Source organism: Equus przewalskii, chromosome 2 (genome assembly GCF_037783145.1).
Source record: "Equus przewalskii isolate Varuska chromosome 2, EquPr2, whole genome shotgun sequence".
NCBI lineage: Eukaryota > Metazoa > Chordata > Mammalia > Perissodactyla > Equidae > Equus > Equus przewalskii.
This window is the reverse complement of record NC_091832.1, coordinates 4458319-4480905: the sequence shown is the minus strand read 5'-3', so window position 1 is coordinate 4480905 and position 22587 is coordinate 4458319. Positions and strand designations below refer to the sequence as shown.

The window sequence follows — 22587 nt, the reverse complement described above, 5'->3', positions numbered from 1 at the left end:
TCTCCCGCCCGACCTGCCTGCTCAGGCACCCGGGGTGGGTGGGGGGTGCGGGGGACCACTGACTCTCTCTAGTGGCCACGGAGAAGCGAAGGCGGCTTTGGAAGCCTCCTCCACTCCTGGTCTGGGACTGCAGTGCACCTGCACCTTGCTTCGCTCCTGCAGATCCCAACATACATGAAGCTGTTCCACGGCTCCAGAGCTTGGCCACATTCGTCTCACAGCTGGAACGACCCTCCTGCTCCGCTTCACTGGCTCAGTAGTCTTTAAAGCTCTACTTTAAATTTCATCTTTTCTAAGTTTTCTGAGACACCACCATCTGGTGGTGAAGTGCCCCTCTGTTCGTGGAGCATTCAGCATGTACCTCTCTCTTCTAATTGATCACATTATATTGAAAATATCTGCCTGTGGGTCTGTCTCTTCCATTATACACTGACCTTGAGGGCTGGGATCTTACCTTCACTTCTGAGCTCTAAAAGCCTAACACACCTCTTACAGCATAGTAAACTCAATAAATCTTTGTTGAATTTAACTGAACACAGGCAGTACTAGGACAGAATCAGTGTTCGTCTGACTTTGTGTCTCTATGCTGGCACTGTGCCAAGCATACAGTTACTCAAAAAACACACTGAAATGCTACTTTTATTGAAATAATGAACCGACTTGGAAACGTCTCTTCTTTTTAATTAATTAAAAGGGTACCATTTAGTAATACCCTGTAGTGTATTTGTCTAACACATGATAGATTATAGTTCATTTGAATATGTGAGCATCATAAGCAGAAGAATAACACTGACTCTCTTTGGGATTAGGAGGAGGCAAACATAGTTTTAAAGTTATATGCTTAAGAGATGATTCTAAAAACATTAAGTGCATCAAGGTCTAGAAAACTTACATCAAACTCCTTGGTGAGAGCAGGGTCAGGCTGATGATGCATAGAAAGGAGCTCTTTTGTAATGATTTGAAGATTGGACGGTGAGCTATCAGCCAACATTACCAGGACTTCATAGGCTGCCAACCGGCTATTCACTGTACTACACCTGAAACCAAAAGACACAGCCAGTTTCACCAGTGAATAATCTACTTAAATTGTCCATTAAACTAAATTGACATTTGAAATGAAAATGTTCAGAGCTGCAATGCCTCAAACAGGGTTACGGTCTGATGGCAGAACGCCAGTACCTAGTGGGAAGCACTTCCTTAACAAAGGAGGAGGCCATGAACACAGGAGGAACGAATACTGTTTAGAGCTAAATATTTTCTTGGCCTGATGATAAAGTAGCAAAATCTTTTAATTATGACTCCCGAGCATTCTTATCTAAGGGATGGATCAGCAAGAATGAAGGATAAAGAGTCTGAAAACTTTACCACAAACACAACCTGGGAATAAGTCTTTCAATTAAAGTAGGTAGGAAGATATGTTTTCGTAGATATCACCCTGAAATTCAGATATCTAAAGGGCAGAAAGCTATACAAATCAGAACAGATGCCCATAAACATCTTATATGTGCCTGCAGATAAAAAATTCTTTAAGGACACTAATCACCTTTCCACTTTGCTAAAAAAATGGAGACAGAAATACAAAGTTTGCCATCCATTTGCTCAAAGTGACAATAAAAAGTAACTAGTAAGCATTCTGCAGGAAACCAAAAGCTTCTTAGACTGCTCACCTTGAACAGAAATCATTTTGGGGATGGACAGTAATTTCTCACTGTCACTCATGCCAACCTTGCATTACTGAGGAGCTCGTGTGTTAGGAAGGATACACAGAAAAGAGGACATCAACCTCTGAGAGACACTCATGGTGAGGAGTGCAGATGTGGTCAGGGGAGGGTGGGGTCTTAGTGAGCAGCACGAGGCATGGAGGAAAATGCCCATGGACCTGGCCTGTCCTCTGCTTCTTATCTGGACTTCTGGATCGCAAAGGACAGGTGAAGGATAAATAGGAGGTACCATACACACAGGCTAAACATTAAGAAGTTTTTTTGTTAGTGTGCATTACTTGTGAAAAGCATTTCTGTGTATTTTAAATCTCTTTCTGGCTTTCAGGTGTAGGTGAAAAAAGCCTGGGAGTCACTGTGATAAACGAACATCGTTCACATACTGGGGAGGGTGAAACAGAATGTTCCAAGGCACTGTGTGTGATTAAAAAACCAACTCCTTGTTGATGGAGGTATTACTTTTAACAAATTTAAAGGGAAAGATTCATAAATAAAAATTTCAATAAAACCACTCGAGATTTATTTTTTCTGTTCACTGAAAATTGAAATATTCATGGATTTCTACTGCTTTAATAAAAGACTCCCACGGAGCTAGCACCAAAACGTCCAGAACAAGCCTGAGGCGGGGTGAGGATGGAAGTCACGGTCTGAGGAACACCTTACAAGTTCCAGTGAAGGTTTATTACTTAAAAGAGATTTTGCTAATAGGAGTCTCGAGATAGAGAAATAGTCACACACGATAAGATACCTCTTAAGATTCTATAAAATATTGTTTATTGTGCCTTGCCCATTTCAATAACCATTGAAACTGTACTGGAATTTTTTTCACTGGTTAAATATCAAATCCTCAATTTCTTCAGAATTACTCAATTAACTCTGGTTTTCGTGAGAAAAGAGGAAAGTAAGTTAGATTCAGAGCAAATAAGATGGCAGCTTGCAGCTGCCTCCTCCTCCTGTCTCCACCAGTATAGACATCACCCAAGTAAGGTCAACATTACAAAGGGATCTTTCAAATTTCTACCCATAAAACATACCAGAAAATTTGATTCTAAAATTACCACCATAACAAATCACTGGCAGTTTTAATTCTCAGGACACAGTCAATACTCAGCAAATCACATGGTTCTTACACTGAAGTACTGTCCTTTTCTCCTCGAAGAAACTCTCAAGACTTGGAGCTGTTTGCTCTTACTCTGGACGTAACTGCTACCACACCTCAGTCTCTCCTAGAAGGTGTTACTGGCCAGTTAACTGCACTACTATTCATCCTTCCACTCTGATGAGAACTGTGGTGCCAGCATACTTGCTCAGCACTTGCTTTGTGCCAGACGGGCCTTCTGCTAAGCCCCCTTACATGCATTTCTTTATACAGTGGATAACATCTTACAAGCTACACACACGCACAAGATGGAAGACAAACTCCAAGTTAAGAAAATCTTTTGGACTGAAGTTTCGAATTAGAATTTTTACCAAAACTGAACACAACGTGCATTTTCCATACTTTGGATGAAAGTCCTGTTGACTGATGGCGGCACTGCCAGCTGGAGAATGACTATTTAAAATAATTCTAGAAGCTCGGAAAAGGAAGTCATCTAACAATGGTTTAATGAGTGATGAACCTGGAATAGAGCATAATATTCATGTTGAGGATGAACACATATTTTAAATCAAAGACCCTATCTTGCACTTTCATATCAGAACAGCAAAGGCACCCAAGGCCACCCACTGGCGGGCATTCTCTCTAATTTGATGCATATTTTTTGAGTGCTTATACTACCCAGCAAAGCTCTGTGGGCAGGGGGTGGGGACGGGTGGAGAGTCAGGGGACGGAATATAAAGACAGACAAGTGAGTGTGCTTCCGGTCTGAGCTTACAAGGGAGTGAAAGGAGTCAAGCTTTCACTTTAGAAACACAAATGTTGAGAACACCTTAACGCAGGATGGTTTCAGTGAATAATTCGTTCTTACTCTGGGCATAGGGGAGTCCACATAACAGTTTTTGAAACTTTTTAAATCTTGCCTTCTTTAGGTAAAAATGATGTGCCCTTCTCACCTGGTTAAGAATCACTCTTTTCTATGTATCCCCAGTAGCCAAGAAGATTTTTACAGAGCGTAGTTCATGTGATAATTAATGTTTTGATTTGTTTTCTGAATATAATTTGTAATACTGAATACGTTTTATAAATGACATGTGTACCCTAGGAGACTCATATGTACCCCACCATCTGGAGGTGGTGGTTGCGGGCTGACTCCCCAGATGAGAATTACCCTTAAAAGAAGTAACATATACAACAGATTATATTTTATAAAGTTTATAACAGCAAAAAGAAATACCTACTTTGAATTATAATTTTTACTTGGTATTAAGAAGTTATGTGATCTGTTTTGAACACTAAAATTCTCTATGTGGTTTAATGGCACTGGTAAAATACACCTTATATTTGTTAGCCACTAAAATTCCAGACAATCTGCTATTGCCTGGAGGGTCAATTTTCTATGGAACACTTAGCACCTAGCTTATTTTCCCAATTACACAATACTATGGGCAATAACTGACAACTGAGGGATTCTGTCCTGTGTAAGATGAAGCAATAATTACCAAGCATTTCCTTTTCTGCCCCACAGAGTGAAAGAAGGGTCTTAATGAGCCGTAAGTGTCCTGCCAATAAGATGTTGTCTGCTTCGCTGGTCTCACAGTCAGCTGTGCGATTAGGTTCAAAGTTATCCAGCCAAGTAATCTCGTCTTCAAGCATGGCAGCTGGGCTGATTCGTAACTGCTCCATTTCTGAAGCTAAGAAGGAAAGAGAAAGCCATTTCAAAGAAGGAAAGATTTCCTTTCAGGGAGTCAAAATCCCGAATTAAAGTAAGCAAAGTCAAGTCCCAATCTTTCACTTTCTAGATCTCAAAAAAGCTGTCCTCAATGAACAGCTGCTACAGCTGCCCACACGGACCGTGAGGCTTGGGCACGGCCATGGCTGCCCTCACCCCTGCCTCGGCCATAGCCCGCACATCAGAGTGCCTCCTCGGTGCCGGTCACTGTCTGTACGCTGCGGGTCTAGGATGAAGGAGACAATCCTTGTTTTGAAGAAGCTCCTGGTTTGGTGGGTGTTAGCAGATGTCCCAGGAAATAAACCTTTCTAGACAAGGAAGGGATAGAGGGGCAGGAGGGGGCCAGTGCTCCCACGGTGTTACCTAAGCCAAGGGACGGTGGAGAACTGCAAAGAGAAAGAGGTCACCAGTGGGACAGCAGGACCCAGGGTTCCAAACAGGGAGCCAGACTCCAGAGAGCTGCTCTGTCCCTGTGGTGAGTCTATCACTCCCCTCCCAATGTGGATTTAAAACCAGGGTCCAGACTGGCAGTTGGGACTGCGGAGGAGAGGAGTGGTCCTGCTCTGCCTGCACCGCACCAGAGCCGCAAGAGCAAAGGGTCCCGCACGGTGACGTGAAAAGAGTACTTTGGGGTCAGTCAGAGCTGGACCAGCACTGGATATGAATCCTGTCTCTACCACTTGCTCCCCGTGTGTCCTTGTTTCCATATTTATAAAACGAGGCTGACACCCACACCGCAGGGGCTGTGTACAAAGTGCTCAGTATCAGCAGTGGCACACAGGAAATACTCCAAAAGGGGCAAATACTGCTTGTTTTAAGACATATTCCCACCCTGCCCTTCCCAGTAAGGGATCTTGGATCCCTCACTTATCACTCAACAACACAGGGAAGGCCTACATTAACCACTGTTCGTTCATTGTAAAGTTGCATGTGTACAGCCAACTGAGGAGATACCATCTCCAAGGCCAAGCTGGGGCAAAACCTTGCTGGCTGCTGCCCACCTTTCACTAGAAGCCTGGGTGAAAATGCAGGATTAGACTAAACTGTTAGACGGATCTGTAGTCCATCCATTTCTCTAGATACGACCGGCATTCTCTCCGGTCAAGACCTACACTCAGATCGTACCATCCCGGCCCCAACAAGAGTGATTTCACGGCACTGCTGGAGTTCTCGCCCTCACTCAGCTTTTGAGAGACACTGACGAAACCAACGAGGGGTGTGCTTCAGAAGTGCTGCTGAGGCTCACTGCCACTGTGTCTGCACGCGTCCATTACACGAAGACCTTGGCATGGATTTCTTTTAGGTTTTAGTGCTGGGAAAAAGATTTGCTTCTTTTGAGAAACCATTTCTGTTTCTTCTTCTAGGGTACCGAGAACAACCAACCACATGCTGTTTGCTTTTTACCTCTGTCCTCCAGGAACCTCACAATCAAACTCTGACAGCATGGGGCTTTACTGCCTGCACATATGCACAGTTTGTTTTTCTTTTTAACCTCCCAGCCTTGATATTCTCTTCTGATTAATATTTTTGTTGATCCTGGTTTTTATTTTCTTTTCCCTACGCTGAAGCAAATCCTTTGTGTAAAGAGAGGGGGAAAAAACTCTTGATTTGAACAACTAAATTTACAGAGAGCATTCCAACATACATTTTCATTATTTGCAAGTACAGATGATTAAAATCTAAGTGGTCTAACAACAGAATTTCTAATAACAATATTTCAGTCACCTAACACTAAACAGTAACTGACTTCTAGCACCATCCCTTCTGTTACTGCCAACATACCTCAAGAGGGTTCCCTCTTGCCTTCAATGATCAACCTTTACAATTGTCAGAATTGACTACGTTAGAAAGACTTTTCCTCCTAGCTATGTATCAGTGTAATTAAAATATGAGCCTTTGACAATTTCTAAAATCAATAAATCTTCTCAACACACTGATGGTTTGGTACATAGTAAGAGAAGAGATCACTGGTACATGGGTTTTACGCTTTTTGAAGAAAACAAAATTGAACTTCAAACAATCATTATAATCCCATTTACATCTGAGATACATTAAGTCAGATTCAGAAACACCCATCTGGCTTTCTCTTCTACTCCTCTCTGCCCCCCAACAAAGCAAAGTTAGATGGTCACTTACTTGTCAGATCATCTAATAATTGGCACCTCAGATCAAAATACTCCATACACTGAGATAATAGTCTAAAAAAAAACAACCAGATTTCAGTTACTAAAAAGAGGCTGATTTAAAATTAAAAAGTATTTTCCTTAAAAGAATAAGTTCATAAAACAGCTGAGCCAGGAAATTTTCCTAAGCAAAAAATAGCTACTTTTACATTAATTCAAATTCAGTATTTTAAGCAATAAGCGCACTAATGATTTCACTAATACAGAGAAAGTACATGAATAACAGGGTAAAGAGCGGGAGGCTTACTAAATTGATCCCACTTTGCAGTGACGTGTGCGCTGACTGTATACATCCTGCACTGACTACACTCAACCCCTCCACTCTCACCCGATCCTCACTGAGTGCCTGCTGTATGCTCAGAACTGTCTTAGGGGAACACTGAACAGAGAGGACGGACAATAAATCAAAGCACACACACAAGGCAACTGGGGACAAGCGCTGAGAAGAAGGGGGCAGAGTGAGGGGAGGGAGAGACAGGAGGTCTCCTGTCAAGGAAGATCAATGGCGCTTCCGCCATTCCAGCAGGTGGAAGCACAGGTGTGCTCACCAGACGGGCGCCAGCGTTGATCCTGGCTCCACTGCTCAGACCTAGGTGTCGGGTGCAATTCACTTCAGTTCTTGCATGTTTCTAATTTCCAAAATGCTTCTTAGAGTATTACAAATAAACACGCACACATACACACACACACACACGACAGGCTCAAGCAAGGACTAATGATGAAAATATACAATGAACCAAGAATTACGAGAGTTAAAAAAATGGAAATAATAAAGCTGCCAAACTCATTTGGCCGCAGTGAGGGTAAGATGGTAAACAAATGTAAAGAGTTCAGTGTGCTGCATGGCACTCAGTCAATGCGTGGTAACTATCACCATCATTACTATATTATTAAGGGAAAAAATATGCACCAAACTTCAGCATTAAAAAAACTTGTAAAACACAATTTTCAAAATTATAAAAACACATAATATTCAATCTTATGTGAAATTAAACAGCTCTACATTTAAGATATTCTTTGAGAGTGTTAAAAAACTCGTCTAATGCTTTCTGTCTCTTTCACAAAGTTTAGAGAAATTTAACATCAAACAATATTTAGTTACATTAAAAAAATGTGACTCTTACAAAAAAGTAGCAGCACGATAGCTTACTTCTTAAAAAACAGTTTAAACATTTCAACTAAAGAATCATTGGTCTCAGAAGTTCATAAAAAGACTGATTTTAGGAGAACTTTAAGGAAAGTTGAAATTCTAAAGCAAAACATGTACAAGGCAAAAAACCAACAAGTTTCTATAGTTTTTAATCCAGATGTCTTTATTAGGGAAAAACTATTCTCTGAAATCTGGTTTTATACCATTAAAGAATTACATTTCATTACAAGAAATACACAGCTTACGTCTAATTCAGGTTAAATCTTGATGGTCAATTGTAACATAACTAAGTTTTGGCTAAATTTTTAATGTTTGTAAGTCACTCACAATCATCTTACCTCAAAAACCAAAATCCTGACTTCTTCCTTATTTATAAATTTAGTTCAGTTCTGTTAGTTCAGTTATGTTAAAATAGAAGAAGGTTAAATGCTTCAAAGCAACATTTAAGTTCAGACTCAGACATGTGGGCTGGAAATCTCTATATGTTAGAAAGAGCACAAGAATGAGACAAAGGTTGATACACACACTTAATCCTGTAATGAAGACTTCCAAGAGCAGATAAAAACACAGCTCAAGTCAAAGAAATTCTACAGATTATATATCTTAAAACCAGAAAATACAGGTATTAAAAAAAGGTCAAAGATAGATCAAAGAAGAAATCACAAGAGAAATTAGAAAATATCTTGTGACAAATGAAAATGAAAACAGAATACATCAAAAGTTATGGGATGCAGCTTGCAAAACCAAGTGCTAGGAGGGAAATTTACATCTGTAAATGCTTCCATTAAAAAAGAACAATCTCTAATCAACAACCTAAATTTACACCTTAAGGAACTAGGAAAAAAAGAACAAACTAAATCTAAAGTTAGCAGAAGAAAGGAAATAATAAAGACTAGAGTGGAGATAAATAAAATAGAGAATAGGAAAACAATATACAAAATCAACAAAACCAAAAGTTGGTTCTTTGAGAAGATCAATAAAATGACTAACAAAAAAAGAGATAAGACTCAAATTACTAAAATCAGAAATGAAAGTGAGGACATTGCTACCGATTTTACAGAAAAAAAAAGGTTTGTAAGAGAGTACTATGTGCAACTAGTCATCAACAAACTGGATAATCCAGATGACACAGACAAGTTCCTAGAAACATAAACTTACCAAGACTGAATCAGGAAGAACAGAAAATCTGAATAAACCTATCACTAAGCAAGGAGATTGAATCAGTAATCAAAAACCTCCCAACGAAGAAAAGCCCTGGACCAGATGGCTTCACTGGTGGATTCTACCAAACATTTAAAGAGCAATTAACACCAACCCTTCTCCAACTCTTTAAAAAAAATGAAGAGGAGGGGACACTTCCTCACTCATTCTGACAGGCCAGTATTCCCCTGATACCAAGGCCAAACGAGGACACTAAAAGGAATCTACAGACCAATAACCCTCATGAACATTGATGGCAAAATCCTCAATAAAGTACTAGCAAACCTGATTCAACAGTACACTTAAAGGATTATACACCATGAACGAGTGAGATTGATATCTGGAATGTAAGGATGGTTCCAACACATGAAAATCAATCCTTCTTTAACAGAACAAATGAAAAAAACTCCACATGATTACCTCAATTGATATAGAAAAAAATTTGACAAAATTTAATGCCCTTTCCTGATAAAAACACTCAACCAACTAGGAATATAAGGAAACTAGCTCAATGTAATGAAGGCCATATATGAGAAACCAGTGGTGAAAGACTGAATGCTTTCCCCCTTACATCAGGAACAAGGAGTGTTTTCACTACTTCTATCCAACATAGTATTAGAAGTTCTAGCCAGAGCAATTAGGCAAGAAAAAGACATAAAAGGCATCCAAATTGGAAAGATAGAAGTAAAACTCTCTCTGTTCACAGATGACATGCTCTTACATACGGAAAATCTTAGAGTCCACAAAAAACTGTCAGAACTAATCAACAAATTCAGTGAAGCTGTAAGTTACAAAATCAGTATACAAATGACAGTTTCATTTCTATATACTAACAATAAACAATATGAAAAGGAAAGTAAGGAAATTCCATTTACAATAGCATAAAAAAGAATAAAATACTTAGAAATGAAATTAAAGGAACCAAGAGACTTGTACAGTGAAAACTACAAACAATGCTGAAAGAAATTAAAGAACACATAAATAAATGGAAAGATATCGTGTTTTCATGGATTGGAAGACTAAACCTTAAGATATCAATGCTACCTAAAGTGATATACAGATTCAGTGTAATCCCTATTAAAATCCCAATGACATTTTTTTGAGAAATAGAAAAATCCATTCTGAAATTTATATGGAATCTCAAGGGATCTCAAGTAGAAAAAACAATCTTGAGAAAGCAGAACAAAGTTGAAGGACTCACATTTCCTGATTTCAAATTTACCACAATGCCACAATAATCAAAATAGTGTGGTACTGGCATAAAGACAGACATATAGACCCCTGGGATAGAAATAAAGACCCCGGATATAAACCCTCACATATACGGTCAAATTATTTTTGATAGGGTTGTCAAAACCATTCAATGGGGAAAGAATAGTCTTTTCAAAAAATGGTGCTGGAGCAACTGGATATCCACATGGAAAAAAACAAATTTGGATGCTTCCCCTATATCAAATATAAAGCAACTCAAAATAGATCAAAGACCTAAATATAAGAGCTAAAACTATAAGACTCATAGAAGAAAACACAGGGGAAAAACTTCACGACATTGTATTTGGCAATGAATTCTTGGATATGACACCAAAAGCACAGGCAACAAAAGAAAAAAAATAGGTAATTGACTCCATTAAAATTAAAAACTTTTATCTATCACAGGACACTATCAGGAAAGTAAAATAAACCCTACAGAATGGGAGAAAATATTTGCAAATCATATGTCTGATAAGGGATTCATACCCAGTATATATAAAGAACTCCTACAATCCAACACCACCAAAAAGACAGACAACTTAATTTAAAAATGGGAAAGAACTTGAATAGACATTTCTGCAAAGAAGATACACAAATGGTCAATAAGCACAGGATGCTCAAAATCACTAATCAGTAGGAAAGTGCAAATCTAAACCACAATGAGATACCACTCCACACCATTAGGATAGCTATTATCGAAAACAAACAAAGAAATCCAAAAGTCAACATGTTGGCAAGGATGTGGAAAACATGGAACCCTTATGCGCTGCTGGTGGGAATGTCAAATAGTGCAACTACTTTGGAAAACAGTATGGAGGTTCCTCAAAAAATCAAACATGGAATTACCATATGATCCAGCAATTCCACCTCTGGGCATATACCCAAAAGAATTGAAAGTAGTATCTCAAATTGATACTTGCACATCTCCATGTTCATTGGCAATATTATTCGTAATAAGTCAAAGATGAAACAACCCACATGTCTACCTACAGGTGAACGGATAAACAAAATGTGGTGTACACACAAGGAAACAGTACTCAGTCTTCAACAGGAGTAAATTTCTGACATACTGTAGCATGGTACCTAGAATAGTCAAATTCATTGAGAAAGATGGTAGAACAGTGGTTGCCAGGGGCTAGAGGGAGGAGGGGAAAGAAAAGGGAGTTACTGCTTAACGGGTTCAGAATTTCAGTTTAGGAAGATGAAAAAGTTCTGGAAATGGACAGTGATGATGGTTGCACAATAACATGCATGTATTTAATGCCACCGAATTATACACTTTTCTAAAAATGATTAAAATGGTAAATTTTACGTCATGTCGTTTTGCCACAGTAAAAAAAAAAAAGTTCCAGCAAATCTAAAAAAAAAAAATCTAAAAAATCCACCAAATCTACATTTGTCTTTGAATTGTCACTTCATGTCCTTCAGTCATTTTTTAATGTGGCTGTTGGTGTTTGGTTTAATGATTTATAATAACTTTTTATATATTTATCAAAATTAGCTTGTCTGTAATATACGTTGCAGATCTATTTAGCCCGTTTGTAAATTGATTTTTGACATTATCGTATTTTTTTTCCACCTTGAAATTTTTAGTTTTTATGGAGGCAAATTAATCAGTTTTTTATTTCATGACTTATTAATGGGTAGAGAGATTTACTTTAGGATACTGAAAAAGTTCTGGAGATAAATGGTAGAGACGGTTGTACAACAGTATGAATATACTTCACTCCACGGAACTATAGCTTAAAAAATGGTTAAAATGGTAAATTTTATGTTCTGTCTATTTTACCACACAAAAAATAAATACCAGGCTTGGATGCTTGTACTTTAGGGGTTTGGAGTAGCTCTAGCATTTCTTCCCTTCAAGGTCTCTAGCTTATAAAGCACGTCCAAGGGAAGTAGGCATCAATTTCACGACTCTCTGTGCCATCTTACAAGCCCCAGCAGGGCCTCTCTGGCAGAGGGGAGGTGGAGAAGCGGCTAAAACGTGAGGTCAGTGGGCCTAGACTGGGGCACCGCTGTATGCAGGCTAGCCTACACAGACAAGGTGGGGCAGGCAGAATGGGTTTACCAAGTCATTCAACAAGCCGCCTTACACGCCCAGGCACATATAAAACTAAGAAAGCAAGCTAGAAGGATACCCCAGAACCTTTAGATATGGAGTTATGAAGCATGCTGAGCTGAGAAAGGGACGTACAGGAAGACACGAGCAGTGTGACCTTTACACAGTGACCTGGCTTGACAATTTCAGCCTCTCATCAACCAGGTGAGCTCCTCTTTCTCTTTGGGGTAGCTGGCTCAGGTGGGACTTGGGGTGATGGAGGGGAAGAAAGCCTGGTTATCATTTCTTCTAACTCTTCCATCCTGCATGGGGAGAAAACCTGGTATCCTCTCTTTGAGGGCACATAAACATGAGAAGAGGAAAGGAGAGAATCTTCTGTCGTCTCAATAATGATGGTAGACTTTAGGGGAGCAGTACACAAATCATTATTCTCTTTCTGTAACGGGAGCTTTCATCTTCATTACATACCTCTGATTGACTCCTCTCATAATACTAGTTGGAGACCAGAGAGGCAGCTGAGCTGTGAGAATCACGCCCAGGAGAAACTGATTTGGCTTCTGCACATCTGGATGAGCCGAAGTATCCGTCTGACTAAGGGTATACAGCTGATCACAGGCAACGCGGCGAATCTGCAAGGACATTACAGTGGCCAAGGACAGATGTCAGCTAACTGAGAGATGGCTGACAAAGTGATTCTCCTCCTGAGGCCAGCTCTGAAGGACACTGTAAGGCCATGAGCGTTTCAGTCACTGATGGTCAAGTTTTCACTGAATAAACCAGGACTAATTAAAAATAAGTGTGGTCTGGGAACTGATTTCCCAAACTATTCTAATCAATAGGTTTATGATTTAATGTAAATAAAAATAAGAAAAACTCTTTCTCAAGTGTTTAAAGGTCAATTTTTAAGGTCACGTAAGAAAATCAGAATTATAAAACCTAAGGGGAATTCATGTCTTGAAGTTGGTCTTTCTGGATTTGGACCAACATGTTGACGCCGCGTGCCCGCTGCCTTTGCCAGCTATGGATGCGGAACACCGGCTGCAACATTTTATTTGTAATAACAAACACAAATCAGCCACAGCACCAGTCCCTTGGCTCTGTAGGAATGGAGGACGGATAGAGAACGGAAAGGAGGGCAGATCGTCCAAATGGTCACTCTGCTTTCAGAGTGGTCTGCGGCCCCGTTGTATGGCTCCCTGAGAGGACCGAATGCCATTCCTGACACCCCACAGGGTCAAAGGTATCCAGAGAGCCCACGACAGAACAAGACCAAGTGTTTTTTATAAAGTAATGTAAAAATATCCTTACCTCAGCACTTGGTGATCCAAGCAGAATGTCAATGATAAAATCAGCAACACAGGGCAAGTTATAGAAAGATGCTAACGAGAAGAATAAGGAGAATTGAGGGTATGGGGAGAGCTAAGTTAAGAAACGCATTTTCAAAATTTCAAAAATTCTGAATGATTTCTTAAGCTTAACTGTAGCAGAAATTCATCTCTTCTTCTACATGGCGTTGAATTTAGGACCTCCCACAACTGCCTGCACGTCTGTGAGTTTACCCATGAGATTCCAACGTGCTCCAGAGCAGGACTAGGCCTCAGTTACCTTTGCACCCCCACACAGTTTAGCCCAACGCCTGGCAAGCACCAGTTACAGAACAACTATGTCTTGCCTTGACAAACTATCAACACTTGTGAACTCTAAAAGGTACCCTATAATAAACCTACAAATGATAAAAAAGCTTGAAGAGAAGTTATAAGTTTTTTATTTTGATTTTTAAATCTCTCTAAATTAAACTGTAGGAAAATCGAACAAAGAGTATGGCATATGTTCAACAGCATTTCATAAGGTCTTGCACTTCTCATACATAAGCCATCAAAAGCATTCCTGCTCAAAGGAAGCAGTTTTGGCTATTATTTTACTGCTCCATAAATGTCTAACTTTTTTTATATCTTTACCTTGATAATCTTGTACGATTAGTTTGGATGTTACACTAAATGCATAAGGATCACCAACTCTACTAACAGGCAGTCTGAATCAGCAATAACAGGGAAGAGCAGGGCTCCCACATCTTGGTACAACCTTTTAAAAGTGAGGCTGTTAAGACCTCATTCCTGAATAAATATTTATCGAGGGCCTACTACACATCACGCAGTGTCTGGGTGCTGAAGATTTAGTAGAGAACAAAAGTCTCTGTCCTTAAAGAGCTTACAATCCAGCTGGGGAAGGAATGATGACAACACACATGATAAATAAGTAAATTATCCTGTATGTTATAAAGTGATAGTGATATAGAGAAAAATAAAGTAAGGAGTTTAGGTAGTGCTGGGCTCATGAGGGGAGGGTTGTGATTTCTTTAAGAAGGTGCTCAGAGAATGTCTCACTAAGAGGGTGATATTAACAAAGACTGGGAGGAAATGAGGAAGAGGGCCATGTGGATAGATGGGGGAAGAAACTACCAGGAAGAGGGAACAGCCAGTGCAAGGGCCCTGAGGTAGGCATGTGCCTAGAGTGTTGGGGAAGAGCCAGGAGGCCAGGGTGGCTGAAGCACATGATGGGGGGAGAGCAGAAGGTAAAGGCACACAGGCATCAAGGGGCAGACTGTGTGCAGCCTGGAGGGCCTGGGTAAAGATGTGGCTTTTACTCAGCATGAACTGGGACATCACCGTGAGGTGTTACACAGAGGAGCGATACAATCTGATTTACATTTCAGAAGGTCCCCTCTGGCTACTGCGTGGAGAACAAACTGCAGGGGTAGAAGCAGGTGGACTGGCAAGAGCATGGCCACTGTAACCCAGGTGAGAGATGCTGGCAGGTCAGAGGGCAGTAACAGTGAGGGTGCTACTACAGGGGGGTCAGACGGAGGTGAAGGAGACGTGCTGACACATTAAAAGTGGGGTGTCAAAGGAAGGAGTCAAGGATGATGCCAGGGTTTGTGGCCAGAGCAACTGGAAGAAGGAAACTGCCATTAATAAAGTTGGGAAAACTTGTGAGTAATATGGGCCAGACACGTAGTTCAGCTCTGGACACGTGAAGTTTGGGATGGCTACTCGATATCCAAGCAGAGCCGGCAGGGGAGTGGTCCAGGCCGTAGATCAAATTCAGGTGTTACCAGCATACAAAGGAATTTAAGGCTGTGAAAGTTGATGAGATCACCACCAGAGCGAGTATAGACCGAGAGGAGCCAGTGGTGAGGGGCCGAGCTGCGGCTGCTCTAACCCTGAAAGAGTGGTTAGTCAGAGGGCCAGTTTGCCAGAGCCAACAATCGAGATAAAAGGGCAAATCTTAAGTGTCATGATCTTTAATAATGGAGTCATTAGGTTAGGAATTGACATATATTTCTAATTCCACAGTTTATGAACTAGTAAATCTGGGTTGTTTTAATTCCTCAACTAGACGGTAAGCTCCTGGAGGGCAGACAGGCTGCCTTATCACACCTACTGTGGAACCTTACACACAGAAGGTGCTCATGTTTAGATTTTCACTATCCTAGCACTATTCTCACCTATTCCACATACCAACTTTCCCCCCTTTTTCATTTCTATTAATATGACCTTAACTATGAAGACTGTACGGAATTCCCAACAGAAACCTGGCCTTTCCCTAAAAGAGATGACTTATTGCAAGCAAACCTCCCACATACCCAGCTGCTGGCTCCGAAGCTGCAGGCAGGTCACAAGAAGAGACAGGGCCTCTCCGGCGACCAGTGAGTCCTTGGTGGACACAGACTGCTGTCGCACACAGATGCCCGCGTGCAGGACTGCGGCGTCTCCTTCGCTCCCAGAGCTGCAGGTGCTCCCTGGGACAGGCAAGCAGAAGGTTACTGTGGATCCCACAGGACCCGGGTGATGCTCTAGCATCCTTTTAATGACGGCCAGAGCTGTCAAGTGAAATGAAGAGCTCACGAACACACTCTGGTCTAAGAAATACGAGAGATTTAATTGCCTCATTTGGTACCGAATGCTTTGTACTTAAAACACACTTGGAGGGGCTCAAAATGCGTTTGAGGCGAAATCAACAGAAGTAAGAATAGCGCAGTTTTGGAGGTATGAGGGGGTCTTCCTGGGATATTAGGAATGTTCCGTGTCTGGATCTAGACGGGTTACACATATGTAAAAAGCCTAACAGTCCCGTATATTTAACAATCCTGCACTATACTGTATGTATGTCATATATTTTTAAAACTTTATTATTTTTGAGGTATTTATACATAGATTGAGCAGGAAAACCAAATGAAGCTGAGAAATAAAGCTATTTATAAAGGCCTAACAAAAAAGAACTGTTTTCCAGGTAAGGATTCTAGAAGAATCTGTATTACCGGCACAATTATGGGCCTCATGACACGCACACTCAGCAAGCTGACTTGGTTTCCCACTTCCTCTGTGTTTACGAACACTTTTCTTCTTCAATGAAGGATGACACATAAACACACGTACAGTAACGCGCACAGACCTTAAACGCAGAGCCCAGTGAACTTTCACTCACGCTCAAAAGCAAGAGGAGAGGCCTTCTCCTTCTGTCCACAGATGGTTCCCCCAGCTAGCTGCTGCCCAATGTTCTAATTACGTTCCCCGTTTAACCAGTACCTGAACTGCTGAGTCTGTTTCGAATTCCAGCAGGAAACAGAGAGTTACTTTCTTTAATGGGCTGGCTACTCCCCACGAGGTCCAGCCGTCCTGCAGCTGCAGCCCACGACAACCTCATGAAACAGGCCACTGTGGAGGTGAAGTCACTGACTTCCATGGTCTGAGGGAGGGACAGAAGAGTGTTGTGAGCAACGTGTGTGCTCACACACCCACCGACTTGTGCAGCCTTCCTACTTGCCTCGGTTTTCTGAGGCTCTTTCCCAAGATGGAGAAGCCAGCACAGTCATTTCTGCGTTTCCATCCTGCTCAGACACTGCCACCTCACTGCTGCCTGTACAGCAGAGGCTCTGATCCCCGTGCTCGTCCCGCTCAGACACTGCCGCCTCTCTGCTGCCTGTACAACAGAGGCTCTGATCCCCGTGTTCGTCCTGCTCAGACACTGTTGCCTCTCTGCTGCCTGTACAGCAGAGGCTCTGATCCCCGTGCTCTGGCTTAAACCACCCAGCACCAGTTTTTTTTTTCCAGTTTCCCTCATCCTCACACTGCACTTTGGCCCATGTGAACCATTGTAGGACCTCTACGCAGGCTCTGATGTTGTCTCTCTCACTTTGCTCATACCCTCCCTTCTCAACAACTCTCCACACTTATCTCTACATAGTTCACGCCTCTGTGTCCTAAAGCCCAGCTCAAGTGCCACCTCCCACACAGCATCGCCCACGACAGCCACAGGCAAAGGTGATTATTCCACTTCTTCTAAAGGTCCATGGAATGTGTTGCCTTTATCCTTCTCTTATAACATCTGATATTTTCCACCTTGAATTATAGTTATTTCTGCACTAGTGATCTCTTTCTTGCTCACCATAAGTTCCTTGAAGGCAATGCTCATGCCAACCATTTTTATATCTGCGTAGCCCCTCCTTGCAACCAGTGCCTTCCAAACGGGAGGAACTTACTGCTTTCTGAACCCACATCACTTGCCTGTATTGCCACTCGGGCAGCAGGGATGATCTCCTCAACCCTGATGGAAGACCTGTCTGACACTGACAACTGTCGGTAGGAAGCCTTTTCTGGGGTACCGCACAGGGACATCTGCCTGCTTGTCTGCCGGCTGACGTTTCGGAATGGGCGGGAAGAAAGTGCTTCTATGCCATCTTTGGTGAGGTCTTCATCTAATAACGTGGGCATTGTTTGTCCAACAAGTAAAAATCTTAAAAGGAAATAAAAAGCTAGACTTAATTCAAGGTCATTGCATACTACTTAAAATGATGGGATTGGGAAGAAAAATAAAGTCACGTGTTGCCTTGTGAGACTAATGCAATGAATTTACACACCTTGCAAGTTGTAGACAGATGGAGTAAACTCCTTGCCTTGTTTCGTAGTCCACTTCTGATGGGATGGAATCCCTCTGCATGACATTTACAACCAAACTTCAAAAAAAAGAAAAAAGGCATAAGTTTAAAGACTTCTTTTTCTTTCATAGGAAATTTTCTGTAATTTAATTGCTTATAAAAGTTATCAATTACTTAAATTTCTAGAAGATCCTTACATATAAATGGACCACAAATATTTCTAACACAATGATTTCCTATGATATCTACAACCCTCCTCCATTCAGACAGACTCCTTGCTTAGCCAAAAAGATATTCAACACAGCGTTTGGATAGCTCCTCTTCTCACTGGCTTGAGTTCACTGACCAACCCCCATGTCAGTACTAGTAGAACTGTCAAATAACCAGAACTGGTGTATTCAATAGCTTGTTTTTCACATCCACTACAGCCTGTATTATTGCAAAGCTTAACTGTTCTTCCTGCTTCCACTCCTGATGCTCCACCTCCAAAATCTATTCTCGAAAGATCAGCCAGTGGGGCCGGCCACTGGTGGGATAGCAGTTAAGTTCAGTGCGCTCAGCTTCGGCAGCCCGGGTTTGCAGATTCGGATCCCAGGCACAGACCTACGCCACTTGTCAGCCATGCTGTGGCAGCTACTCACATATAAAGTAGAGGAAGACTGGCAACAGGTGTTAGCACAGGGCGAATCTTACTTCTTCAGCAAAAAAAAAAAAGATCAACCAGCGATCCTTTTAAAATCTAAGTCAGATCACGGCACTCCTCCTCTGCACAAAACCCTCCAGTGGCTTCCTAGTTCTCACAGAGGAAAAAGGCGGTCTTCACAGTAGCCTACAAGATCCTACGCAACCTGGCCTCTGGTGCACGTGTAGCCTCGCATCTGCTCTGCCCCAGCCACGCTGGCCTCCTGCTGGTCTCCGAGGCACCGGGCCCACCCCACGAAGGGCACGCCCTGGCTGCTCCTCTGAACCACTGTCCCCAGGTATCTCCAGGTCTTGCTCCCTCACCTCCTTCAGGTCTTTGAAAAATGTCACCTCATCACTGAAGCCTTCCCTAATGACCCTACTGAAAATCACAACCCTCCCACACCCCCTTCCTTGCCTCACTTTTCTCTACAGCTCTGATCACCAGCTGACAAACACTTTGACTTTATTTTCTTTTGTTTTTCTTTTCTTCTTCTTCTCCCCAAAGCCCCTCAGTACACAGTTGTATATTCTAGTTGTAGGTCCTTCTGGTTTGTAACTTTACTTCTTTGTTTACTGATTGTCTCCCCTCTAGACTGTAAGCGTCACGAGGACATCGATTCACCACTCTGTTAGAACAATGCCTGGCACGTAAATTAACTGACAAATAAAAATAAGTCAGAAGTGACACACCTTTATTACCACAGCTCTGTGACTGGCCAAGTAATCAGAAATGAGTTTTTACTAAGAAAACTTGACAGTGTTGAACGAGCAGTAAAACTATGTGTGCTCTAGGCCTTCCACACTCTTGGGAATTCTTTCAATTCCATTTCTCTCTTTCCTGTCCCCTCTATCTGTTCAAGGTCTCACCAAGGTTCTCGCCCCCTCGAGGCCTGCAGACAGGAATCCCTTCCACTACGCTGCGCTCAGACTTCAAGCTGGCTCTCGCTCCGCCAGCCCAGAGGGAGGCACACCTGCTGCTTTCTAGGGTACAGCTCCTTTCAACTGCGGCAGAACTTAGCCCAGGGATCCATCACCCTTTTGCTTTTATCTTTATTCTTTTCTTCTTTATCAGCCCCTTGTAGTCAGCCTACAAAGAGAACCAAGCCTTCTACAAGTTAAAATCACAACAGAAAAGCCCACTTTTCCCTCAGTTATTCACCCCTTCAAACCATCATCAGCCCTTTCTCACTCATCATACTGCAGATGCTACTTCCCATCCTTACACTCGCCACCCAACCCTGCCAGCTGCTTATGCCCAAACGGCTTTACCTACCCACTGATGCCTCCCCCACGTCTCCAACGCCATTCTCCACTTCTCTTGAGGGCATCACAACCACACCGTCCCCTTCACATGAGTCACAGGGACCTCACGTGCAAGCAAACCCATTTCTCTGGCCTTCCTGTGTCCTCCACGTCCTTCCATGTTTATTTCCCATATAGACTAAAGAGTCACCATTTACCACTCCCAGGCAAGAAATCACAGGGCCATTTTATAAAACGCTCTGACCCTACATCTAATCATAAAGACTGGCCTATTTTACCTTGTAAATGTCATCCTACCACTATCCACATTTAAGACTTGTCACCTCTTCTCTGGACCGCTGTCACAGCTCTTCCTAGTGCTCCCTGCCTCCAGTCTCGCCCCTTCCATTCATCTTCTCCGCTGCAGCCAGAGGAAGTGTCCTAGGTACTTCCTGGCTTAGAAACCTCCTGCTTTCCCATGGTCTACACACAATGTTGAAGTTCCGCAGGGGACCCTTCTTTACCTCTTCCTGTCTTTTATTCCTTACTCTAGCCTCGCCAGGCACTAATAGTTCCCAAGACAGGCCACGCACCTTGTGCTTTCCCTCATCTTCCCTCCAGGCTGAGTGTCCTGCCCCTCACTCATCTAGGGAAGGACTACTCATTTCTCAATTCCCAGCTCAAATGTCACTTTCTGTGGAGCCTTTCCTAATCTTATTACCTCGAACAAATTTAATCGGTTTAACCACTACTTTCTTCCCTAAACTTGCCCTCCAAGGCACTGTTCATAAGCCTCTGTTTTGACACTTATAATAACTGTTTGTTATTCTTTGTTAAACCATGAGCGTCTCAAGAGCAGAGATAATAGCTAATTTATCTTTGCATCCTCAAAACTAACGCCTCGTACAACATTGCTTCCCGGGAATCAAGTCCACCTCGTCCCACACGGATGTGGGACTCGACAGACGCAGAAGATACAGCCTCCCCTCCCCACCTCCCTTCCACTGGGGGGTCCCCACCACCAGAGGGAAGGAGCCGCGCTTCTCTAATTTTCAAACAATCAAAAGGCACAAAATCAACTAAAATATTACAAAGACTGAAACATCATGCCTTATGGTAACCCTCACAAGGCCTGATGTTACCTCACAGGACTAAGCAAGGCTAGGGAGGGCAAATTAACTGAGATAACCATCTTCATTTTCTGCAATTCATTTAACATGATATTGAAACTCTAACCTTAAACCTCCTGCTCTGAGGAAGTTCTCACAGAAGGATTTCGCACAGTTTCTCGCCATGTCATCGTCAGCTGTTGGCATGAGTTTGGAGCTTAGAACCTTGGAAAGAGACATGCACAATTAATCATCCCAACAGTTCCAGCAGAAATTACTCCTTAACCAAGCAAAATAATCAGACAACTCGAGCCAGAATCTCTTTAAATGCTGCATGTTGTTTTTTCCCCCAAGAAGTATTAAGGTGGCTGATGTTTCATGATTAAAATAATCACATTTTCCAAGTTGTATGTACTTAGCAAGAAAAACCTTCCTGTTCTGAAGAAAGCTGGAGCATTGTTCCCCCACGAAACCAGCTAACACAAAAGTCTCAGGTCTCAGGCTTAGGGACCACAGGTACGTTACGTGTATGCCAGAGATGTGCTTGAAAAAATCTATCAACTAAAGTTTCATGAAACAGCCCATTTATTAAAAATGCTAGATGAGCTCCCTAATGATTCCACCCCCTATTTACTGAGCATCTAGAATGTTCTAAGCATAAGATGAGGTGCCTGATATGCATTCTCTCAATCTCACTGGTGTGGCAAATGTATTTTACTTTATAGGTAAAGACTGAGACCTGAAAGGTTTTGTGACCTCCTGTCCAAGGTCATATTGTTAGAACTCAAATCCAGATGTGTCTCTCTCTAACGTCTATGCCCCTTACCTGCGTGTTTTGGTATAGCAGAGAATTACTCCACACAGACCATCACGCTAGAGAATGAGACTACACATCTAGTTTGTGTTCCGGTTTAGCACCTGCTGGCTGAGAGCGCAGGCAGGGCATTTTCCCTTTTGCCTCAGTTTTCTCATGAGGGTAATTACCTTTACCAGAGGATTGCTTAGATTAAATAAGATAACACAGCTTAAGGTGCTCAGTACAAGCACTGGCACAAAACCGGAGCTCACAAAACAATTGTTATGATTTAAAATTTTTAAAGAAGACTGATTACCTCAGTTTCCGCAAGGTTTTAAACTAGATATAATTCAAGATTCTTTACTATTATAAAAAATCTGCTTCTATGAACCTACAGGTTTCATGAGCTTCGATTTTTAACGTGGGTTC

General features: G+C 41.9%; 1 protein-coding gene across 10 annotated transcripts in view; it reads right to left on the bottom strand.

Annotated features, from left to right (window-relative positions):
• USP24 (ubiquitin specific peptidase 24) overlaps window positions 1–22587 on the bottom strand; it is a 138986-nt gene that overhangs the window by 38239 nt on the left and 78160 nt on the right. For all 10 annotated transcript variants that reach the window (XR_011532400.1, XM_070592102.1, XM_070592082.1 and 7 more), the window contains 11 exons: window positions 21490–21587; window positions 18310–18405; window positions 17957–18185; window positions 16979–17138; window positions 16036–16191; window positions 13701–13771; window positions 12861–13021; window positions 6683–6744; window positions 4317–4508; window positions 3220–3337; window positions 893–1037 (listed from right to left, as the gene is read on the bottom strand). Coding sequence is in view for 9 of the 10 variants with exons in the window: in XM_070592102.1 (XP_070448203.1) it covers window positions 893–1037; window positions 3220–3337; window positions 4317–4508; window positions 6683–6744; window positions 12861–13021; window positions 13701–13771; window positions 16036–16191; window positions 16979–17138; window positions 17957–18185; window positions 18310–18405; window positions 21490–21587 (1488 nt within the window). In the remaining variant the exon portion in view is untranslated. The remainder of the gene's footprint in view (window positions 1–892; window positions 1038–3219; window positions 3338–4316; window positions 4509–6682; window positions 6745–12860; window positions 13022–13700; window positions 13772–16035; window positions 16192–16978; window positions 17139–17956; window positions 18186–18309; window positions 18406–21489; window positions 21588–22587) is intronic.